The sequence below is a fragment of the Acyrthosiphon pisum genome, chromosome X, assembly GCF_005508785.2.
Source record: "Acyrthosiphon pisum isolate AL4f chromosome X, pea_aphid_22Mar2018_4r6ur, whole genome shotgun sequence".
NCBI classification, from domain to species: domain Eukaryota; kingdom Metazoa; phylum Arthropoda; class Insecta; order Hemiptera; family Aphididae; genus Acyrthosiphon; species Acyrthosiphon pisum.
In genome coordinates this window covers 29053494-29063692 of record NC_042493.1, presented here as the reverse complement: position 1 = coordinate 29063692, position 10199 = coordinate 29053494, and the positions used below count along the sequence as shown (strand labels likewise).

The 10199-nt window shown below is 29.0% G+C and overlaps 2 protein-coding genes across 2 annotated transcripts in view; both read right to left on the bottom strand.

The window, feature by feature from the left end:
• Positions 1 to 2210: 2210 nt before the first annotated feature.
• On the bottom strand, positions 2211 to 4771 carry LOC103308506 (zinc finger MYM-type protein 1-like). Its single transcript, XM_008181941.1, has 9 exons — positions 4685 to 4771; positions 4357 to 4536; positions 4013 to 4286; positions 3621 to 3813; positions 3271 to 3529; positions 2878 to 3130; positions 2451 to 2742; positions 2282 to 2375; positions 2211 to 2216 (listed from the first exon to the last, which is right to left on the bottom strand). Exons 1-9 carry the CDS (start codon positions 4769 to 4771, stop codon positions 2211 to 2213), a joined length of 1638 nt encoding a protein of 545 aa, XP_008180163.1.
• A 4095-nt stretch (positions 4772 to 8866) lies between these two features.
• LOC100573828 overlaps positions 8867 to 10199 on the bottom strand; it is a 5626-nt gene continuing 4293 nt past the window's right edge. The window contains exon 2 of the mRNA XM_003242489.4: positions 8867 to 9400. Coding sequence (XP_003242537.1) covers positions 8976 to 9395 — 420 coding nt within the window. The 5' untranslated portion in view covers positions 9396 to 9400 and the 3' untranslated portion in view covers positions 8867 to 8975. The remainder of the gene's footprint in view (positions 9401 to 10199) is intronic.

Here is a 10199-nt window from a genome sequence, read left to right as displayed (position 1 = left end):
CTAATTTGTACAAGATTTTAGCAAGAATTATGTTGATTACATTATTTACTATTTAGATATTAATATATTATAGGTACATTATTATCAATTAACAAATAATTATTATTTTTTATAAAAGATAAAATTTTGGCCACAAAACTTAATTAGGCCTGTAATAGTGTAATCACAATTATTGAAGAAAACATTTTTTTTTTTTTTTTTTTTGAGGGGGGAGGGGTAGACGTTTAGTAATTGGGCCGCTAATGAACTTGGAATAGTGGGCCGGACCCTTCCCAGTCCGCCCCTGGTAAAAACGCTTCCTCGAACAAAAGCATGTCCCAACAAAAGTGTCATCTTAATTTGTACCTTTTCAGTTATCAGAATCTATCAAATCCATGTCATTCAAAAAACAATTTCTTGCAATCAGCGAACCGCATTGCAGTCCTAGTTATTATTATTATTGGTTGAGCCAAACAGGTAAGTTTAACCACTATTTAATTGTTGTACATATTATTTTACCTGTTGGGCCAAAATAGGGCCGTAATTATTATATTTTTTGTTAGAATTGTTATATTGTGCATATTAATAACAACAACTCAGTATACAAACCTAGTTTATAATAATTTATCATTGGAGTTACCCGTCCACATAAACATGTATAAGTACACATTAACATATATACACACTTACACACCCACCACGCACTAGCTTTTCGGTAGTCTTGCTCGGCGAACCCGTCCACTTCTATCGAATTTCTAATACAAGTATACACACATACACAGGGCGGTCGGTGTGTGAGTGAGCGCACGAAGTAATTAGCGATCGGACGAACGGCTTATTATTGTTCCGTACCCGGCGTGCAGATTTTGGTAACCTCGACGTGATATTAATATTAATTTACGGTACATCATTATTATTATTTAATTGCAATTTCTGATCAGTTTGTCATGCCGTAAAATTATATTAAAATTATTATATTATTACATTATATTATTCAATCTGTCTGTGTGTTATTTTTATTGAATAATACTGGTAGTGGCAACAAATATTTAGGAACTTATAAGTTATATACATCTTAATATTTAAAGGTTTATTAGTATATTTCTTATTAGGCGTAATCAGTCAATATTTATTATTCAAAAATATTTTCACAAATTGATTATTTTTTTAATCAATATGTCGCCGCCAAATGATGATGCGCAGAAGGCCCTAACAGCTTTAAAGAAGAAAAGGGGTGTGATAAAGGGTTCACTCACACGTGTTCGTACGTTAGTAACAAAATTTGATCCAACGCAGCAAGCCGTTTCGCTGCTAGAATTCAGACAAGAAGACACCATTGGTTATTGCATTGATCATATGTGAATATTAATTTTTATTTGTTTAGATGAATATTAACTTCAGAAAATATTTTACTGAATCTAGACCAGATATTACATTAGTACATTACAATAGACTTGTTTCACATCAGTTAGGTAATGGAAGATATTTAAAACCAGTACAACCAGGCGTTGTATGCGCATTGGCGGATATCCATCGAAAAATTTGGGGGGGCTACAATTTTTCTTATGAATCAAAGGCGTGGGGGTGGGGGCTATGCCCCCCCCATTAATAATTCTAAACAAAATTTTAATCTAACATTGAAATAATTTTACTGATCAACTGAACGAAATATTTTGAATAAAATGGATGTCTAATTACTTTTTTTTATATTTAAAATTTAATATAATATAATCTTACAATAATAATAATAATAATATAGTTTAGGTACTGTAGAAAATAAATAGGTACTATAAAATATTTGTCTTAAATGTTTTATTTTAAAACCATCATCTTTGAGGATTTAGAAAATTCATTTAAAATACATTCAGTATCCATATTTTTTGTTATATCTTTCTCTATATGTAGAATAGACAAATTTGTAAAACGTTCTTGATACATAGAAGTTCTCACCCACGTCTTTATTCTTCGCATAGCCGAAAAAGATCGCTCGCAAGTTGAAGAGCTGACAGGTAAAGTAAGTGCTACTTGAAGCATTTTATAGACATTTGGAAAAATTTCTTTTTTTATTGATGTTTTTAAATCGTCAATAGTCAAATCATTGTTGGTTTTATTTATAAAATTTCTGGCAACAGTCATTTCAGATTTAATGTTTAATTTGTTAATATCCAATAAATCCTAAAATATAAAATAATAAAATATTATTTTTGCATTTATGGTACTTTATACATTGTTTACATCTACTTCAAAATATAAATATTAATGTGTTTAATATGATAAGTATTAAATATAATGTAAATAGTACCTTATAATGATCAATAAATATTAAGCTTCCTTCATATTGAAGTTGCATGAATTTATCCACAGAAACAGCCAATGTTAAACTATCTGGAGAAAATCTTTTTTTTAAATTTACAATTATTGAGTCTAATATTTTATAAAAAATATTGGATCTATAATAGTCATGCACAGACTCAATTGACTCGATTGGTTCAGCTGCTGCGCTTGTTGATGTAGTTAGTATGAAATTGTTAAGATGAATTGGCTCATTTATTTTCCTCTTACCTCGTGCTTGGTATGGAATTTCAATTGTAACATTATTTTCATCTGCAAATTGTTGTATCGACTGCCAAAGATCAGTAAAAGAATCTGGAGTACGAGAAGTTTCAAAACTTGTTATAACACTATTGATTATCACTACTGCTTTTCCCAAGGTGGCATTTTTTTCTTGCATCGTGTTACTCATGACATTAATGATGCTAAGTACTTCGCGTATAACAAACAAATTTACAATAAAAGAGCCTTTTTGTAAATTAGTAAGTATTCCTGTTGAAGTAAAAGTTCTATTAGGATTTTTAAATACATTAAAATGAAATGTGTTTTACAATTTATAAATATTACATAAAGCTTCATTTACATCTTTGTCATTGTCATTTTCAATTTCTTCTTGTAATACATGAATAATTGCTTGGTAACAGTCTAAGACAGCATCACAATTTTTGTATCTGCAATTCCACCTTGTATCACTGATTCTTCCAATTGTTTTAATTTTTAACCCCAATTTTTTTTGCATATCAATGAGCTTTTGATTTTTTGTCGGATAGGAAAAATGAACATAAATACTTTCTAACGTATTAAATAAACATCTTGTATCCTTAAATAAAAAAGTTGAACACAAATTAAAATTTTCACATTAGTTCATACTTCATACTCTTATTACACTTACTTTTACAAATTTACACATGTCAACAACAACTAGATTAACACGGTGTGCCATACAATGGGTATATATACTGCGTGAGGATATTTGTTTTGAATTTTGGCTTGAACGCCGTTAAATTTTCCAGCCATAACGCTAGCCCCATCATATGACTGACCAATAATTTGTGCTTTATCACTTAAATTACAAGCTTTGAAATAATCAAAAATATGTTGACTTAGAGCTTGGGCATCTTGTTTAACAGAACAATCTATAAATCCTAAAAATCTCTCATGAATATTTAAATCTTTTGTGTACCTAACACATAAAGCCATTTGTTCTTCCTTATAACAACTGAAAAAATATTTATAGAACACATTACAACACAATTTTTATTGTTTATTATAATTTTAAGTTATTAATAAATATTAGGTTAAGTACCAACCGTGCTTCATCACACATTACACCAAACACACCATCTCCTATTTCTTGTATAATTGTGTCTCTTACACTATCAGCACACAGACTAATAAGTTGTTCTTGTATTGAATGACTAGTATAGTTAATAGAACTTTTAAATTTTTCAGCAAATTCAGGTATATGTTTGGAAAATAAAATACAAGTTTCAATGAAATTCCCTAAAAAAAAATGTTTAAACATTAGGGACTTGGGTAAGGGAGATAAGTCTAAACCTTATTTTTTATATTTACTGATAAAATTGTTTTGGTGTATCTATTATAAAGCAAAATGTCTTATGTCAAACGTTAAAATTATATTAAATTAAAATAAATTAAATTATATTTTTTTAAATGCACATAATAAATATTATAGATATACCTCGATTTAATGATGTCTTGCTCTCATCATGACCTCTATATGCTAAACCTTGAGAAGCTATATGTATAACTATGTCTATTAGCATTTTAACATATTTTCTGTTAGATTCAACCACCAATTTATGATTTGACATCAATTGTGTATGAACACTACTATGTGATTTCCCAGACCTATATGCAATCCATCGGGCCATAGATGTTAAATGAGCTTCAGTCCCATTATGTGCCTCTAGCTTTGTTAACTTTTTATCTTTTTTCTCTCTGGATCCGCTTAACTATGAAATTAGATATATTATTACAATTTTCATAATAATATGACTAAATAATATTTTATTAAATACTTACTTTTTTCCAATTTCTGAATCCTATTGATGTAAATGAAGGTTCTACTGAGCCTGTCCCAAAAATTCGGCATGCATAACAAAATATGGCATCTGCAGAAACACTATATTCAACCCATTCAAATTTGTTAAAGTATGATTCACTGAAGCTCCGGTTTTGCACTCCAAACTTGCTCAAAGGAAACTATTTTTTTTTAATAAGAAAAACATTATTAAGATATTTATTTTTTCTGCATTTATAATTATAACTAATTGCAAATAATCTACTTAACGAAATTGATATACCTATTAATAACAAAAATTAATTAATTTTATTTTAAAATTTTAGTTACCTTAATTTTTGGCTGAATAGGACCTGAATTTAGGTTTCCTAAATCATCGATAGCCTGTCTGGTATTTATAGTACTTACTGACCACATCAATGGAGCAAGACGCAGAGCTAGACGTCTCTGCCTCGACGGGCTTGACAGCCTCGACGGGCTCGACAGCCTCGACGGGCAGCACTTTTTTTTTTATGTTAAAAATACTAAACATATTATTTTGTTTCAAACAGTTGTTTGAAATAACAACCGACGAGTTATAACGTTATTCCCGTTTGAAAATAATCAACACGACAACACGACGTACTATGTACAATTTACAAACAAAACATTACTACAATACTACCTCTCACAGTCTCACACAGTCACACGCAGCTACGGAAACAGGCCACTCGCCAACATAATTGACACAAAAGACGACAGTTTTGGATTTCCCTAATATTTATTTTTACATGAGAGATAAGAACACGGTGTCACGGACCACGGTACCTCAATAAACTTTTACAAATAGTTAATAACAATTTAACGGAAATCATATCATCATACAACAGTGCTATGTATGTGTTCTAAATTATTTATATACAGAGTGATCTAACGGGTGTCACCTTGTATATAATATAACGAAAATTGTCTCAACATTTTTAACTGAAATGTACAATATACATATGTATACTTAAAAAAATGTTTCTTAATATTTTTTACAGAACTGTACAATATTTTTATAATATGGCAAACATTTTAGAGAGGGCTTTGAGGCTATCAGGGGGGGGGGCTAAGCCCCCCCAAGCCCCCCGGATATCCGCCAATGTGTATGCGGCAATTAATTAAATAATTAAAATAATAGACATAATCATATTCGTAATATTAGGCAAATGACGCTGAGGCAGCACTTAGTAAAATAATACTCAAGAGGACGTCACATCCGAATTTGTTGTCTCTGTCTTACAAATGTATAACATACCAAAAACTGTTTTGCGTGGGACAACTTTTCTCGCACCATATTTGTTTTAGAACTACCAAATTTTCGCAACACGTAAAGAAGAACTTTATCTGTGCAACAATGTGTTTTTTTTTTATAGCATTATCTAATCATTTTTTATAAGCAAATGAAAAAAACAAAAAAACTAAATGTTTAGAAATAAATAACTTTTATTGTATTTATGTTATATAAAATATAGGCACACTGTTGCATAGATAATATTCCACCCTATATGTTCAAAAATTTGGATTAATATTATTAAATAATGAGAATAAAGAAAAAAAGGGAACCACGTCGACCCATGTTGTTGTTGGTGTCTTCGCCCACCACTTTTATGGAATGGACCATGTTGAAACAGAATCGATCTTCAATATGGGTGTTGAGTTTGCACGAGGTTGTGTTCATTGAAATCGGAGAGAGTCAAGGAGACGTGGCGTTCATCAAACGTCGTTGAGAGAAGGTTTCGGTTGAGGGAAAAGTAATTTTACGGCACCGTCGACTGTCGACGGTCAGCGGTAGCGGCTCCTCATATATAGCTATAGCGGGGCTGGTCAGTATCGTTGCATGATGCAGTTTTTATATTATAAATAATATTGAGATGACAGAATGCACTGCGTGCAATACTGACTTTGCAGATGGCGACGACGGTGACAGCGGGTCGAGTGTACGAACACTGCTGTGTGAGGAGGTCGAGGGAAAAACGTTAAGTACATAATGTTGTTGTTGCTATTAATAATAATAATCTCGCGCGTTTGCTTTTAATAAATATGATAATATCGTAACCGATAAAATAATAAGAATTGGTTTGGGCGATTTTAATTATACTATGAATAATAATATTAGAGGCCCAAAATTCCGTGACGTTACTAGATGAAAGTCAAACTAACGACACAATTACTTAGCCAATCTGTGGCAGATGCATTGAAATTTTGTAAAGATACCCTTAAAATTGATGAATTTTGTAATGCTACAATTACTTTTATTGAGTTGTTTAACCGTGGATTCGACATTTTTAATTCAAGATCTATTAATTTTATTGGATACAAAAAAAGCACTCTGCAAAGAAAATGTGAAAGAAATTACTTTATTTACCAAACAAATAACTAAATATATAAAAGTCTTTCAAGTTCAAGATAAAGACGGTGTACCAGTCCTACAGTCCAATTGTAGAACTGGGCTTATCGGTTTTACTGTATGTTTAATTAATTTACTACATCTGTATGCTACGCTCATTGAATCTGGTCAATTAGAACATATAAAAATGCATAAGTTGAGCCAGGATCATCTGGAACTATTTTTTGGTAGCATTCGATCGCACGGTGGATACAATAATAATCCTCTACTGTAAGACATTTTCGTTCAGAATATTGAAAATTAGTAATCCAAATAAATAATGTTCAAATCTTCAATAATGGTAATTGCATACTATTAGAAGATATAGACATTTTACATAATTCCAGCTCTGATCCAATCACAAAATTATACAACAATTCTTCTGGTTATAACACAGATGTTATTATTCAAGAAGAAAATTTGCAAAATATAAATTCTTTTATTATGGACCACGAATACATTGGAATTTAGAGTTAATAGTAATTATTATTTTAGCAACTTTGCAAAGGAATTAATTATTTATATATCTGGCTTTATAGTTTATAAACTAACTAATATTTTAAAATGTGATGTTTGCAAAGGTGCCTTGTGTAGTTGTGTGCAACGTATAAAAATTGTTTTTTCAAATTCTTTAATATCCATAAAAAATAAATGAGGTAATAATGATGGTTTAATTTACCCTGGTGAAGATGTTATTAATGTTTGTTTAATAACTGAAAAACTACTAAAATATTTTGATCATACGAATAAAGATCTGAACAAATACAATCTGAAGTTTTTATTAATTGTATACACAATTCAAATATATTCAAATCATTAAAATCTCATAATAGCCAAACTAGAAGTACTTTCGCCCATCATATTACTCAATTAATTAAATCCATACCATCAACTTATATAAGCTTAATAATTAATTGCAATGTAAAATCCCATAATGAAACTAGTAGTATAATAGGTACTATTATTATTCATATTTATATATATTTTTAAATGTAGCATGTAACTGGTCAAATTGACCAAATACTATCATTATACTATTTTATTATGTATTATAATATCAGGGTTTGTTGTGTTACCAACCATATAATTTTGATGCCTAGTTATGATAAATTATAATTTATTTTAACTATGATTAATGTTTTAAATTATTTGACGATGTTTCAAATTAAAATTAAACTGATTGTACACAGTATATTAATATTATAGGTAAAATTATAAAAAAATAAACTAATGATAATCATTACTATTGTGTGTAGTGTAAATATGTAAGTTCAAGTGTTGAATATTGTTATTTTGAAAAAGTATCACTGCTTTTATGTTTTTACAATATTGTAATGTTTTCTTAAATAATAATTGTGAGAAGATTGATTTTTTTTTGATTTTTTTGTACACTCACTAGATCTGATATAGGTATACCTACTGTAGTACTGTCTTCAATAACATGACAAGTAATATACACATACACATACATTACCAAGTTAATCTTACATAATCTATAAACGATTATGAAATAATTATTACAATATTTGTAATAGAATATTCGTAAGAACCTGCGTATGAACTTTAAAATTGAAATGTATCGGTAATCACAATAATTGTAAATTATTTGATATAACACAAGCAAATATAATTCCGACTTCAATACACTTGAACTGAATTGTATCAAATACGTATATTATATTCAAATGTTAAATATAATAAAAATGATAGTATAAAATACACATTTAGTACCCTTAAATATTATAGTCAGTAATAAAATTTTATATTATTAAATTTAAAATATTAATAATAATTTGATAGTATCAATAGGAATTATGTTTTTAGCACTTATAGCTTATTTCAGTATAGGTAATCGATGCACCAAATATTTCACAATATTTTCCTTTCCAGAAGTATGTACCCTATAAAATAAACCCTATTTGCGCTTCAATATACAGATAGAACGGCCTCTCTATATTACTCAATGGTGCTATGTGCATATAACAATATTTAAATGTAAGCATATATGTTATCAGATGTGATAATCATGAATCATTTTAAATTGTGGAATAGAAATAGGAAAAATATTTTTATGGTATATGGATTAAAAAAGTTATCAACGATGTCAACCCACTCAGACATTGCCATTAATAGGAATATTAATAACAATTTAACAAAAGTATATTATGTATAGGTATTATACAATTTTTATGTGTTATATATATTCTATTTTTATATTTTGGATATTTGTTCAACGACTTTCTCCGCAATTTTGTCCACAACTTTTTCCACAATCTTTTCCGCAACCTTTTCTGCAGTGTTTTGAAAAAAATCAGTCCAATTCTTTTTGTTGCTTTTCAAAACGGGTAAAGCAGTTTCATTTGAATTGTTGATAGATTCAAAAATATCGGTCGCATTAATTTCAGAAAAATCGACATTTTCAAGAAATTCTGTTACATTAAAATAATATGGACTTGTAGTTTCAGAATAATTGCCATTTGAAATATATGTCATGTTGTTTAATATTTCATATGTCATTTTATCAGCATCATAACCAGCTGCGACAGATGATTGATTCTCGTATTTCAATGTTGCTGACTGATTAAGAATAATCATCGTTGATAATACAACCAATACTTGCACCGGAAACATTTTATCTATTCAACAATAATATTAATACATATTATCAGAAAATAATAAAATACATAGTGTTACTCTTAAGTCTTAACCATGAAATAACCACATACTGAGTTTATCTTATGTTGAAACCTAAGCTAATTTTACCAATATAAATATTTAGGTAATTGTATTTGTTCGTCATTACAATATTAAAAGGTTTGTATGAAGAGTGAAGATAATACAATTTATCATACTACTAGCAAATTCCTATGATCTATAAAAAATAATAACCAACATTTTTATTTCATAATATAAAATTTAAAGCGAAACATTTTTTTATGTATATAATTTGTTTTATTTATAGCGGTTCTAAAGATATAATAATATGTCAATGCAAGTTATTATTCTATTTTCCCTGGAATACCACGTGAAGGTACCATTATATATTTGACAAAACCTTGGATGATTATTATTAAAAATAATCTAACCAAACATTCTATAAAATGACAATTAGTAGGTCGTTAATTCCGTAAGGTTGCGGTAACTATAGGGAATTCATGGAGGATCTCGTATTATAGATAAAACACCAACTGAATTATAAACCTTCATGGTTACAGTCAATTCTGTTAATCATTAGGTAACATATAATATTAAGGCCCCTGCAAACCCTATTATTTTTTCATCAAAACGACCTTAGCGACTGACAAAAATTAAAGTACTTCTAGTGGTTCGATTTAAAAAATGTAAAGATGTTTTAATTCATCAACAAGTCTACTTTGCATCGGTCGGAGCATATTTTTTATTTTTTTTATTTTTTTGAATATTATATTCAATACT

Coding starts and splice junctions, on each gene's coding strand:
- LOC103308506 (XM_008181941.1), bottom strand. CDS start 4,771: ATGTGGTCAGTAAGTACTATAAATACCAGACAGGCTATCGATGATTTA. Junction 3,131..3,270: donor AAAACAAATATCCTCACGCA/GTATATATACCC, acceptor TTTTTATTTAAG/GATACAAGATGTTTATTTAA. Junction 2,376..2,450: donor GAACCAATCGAGTCAATTGA/GTCTGTGCATGA, acceptor TTTAAAAAAAAG/ATTTTCTCCAGATAGTTTAA.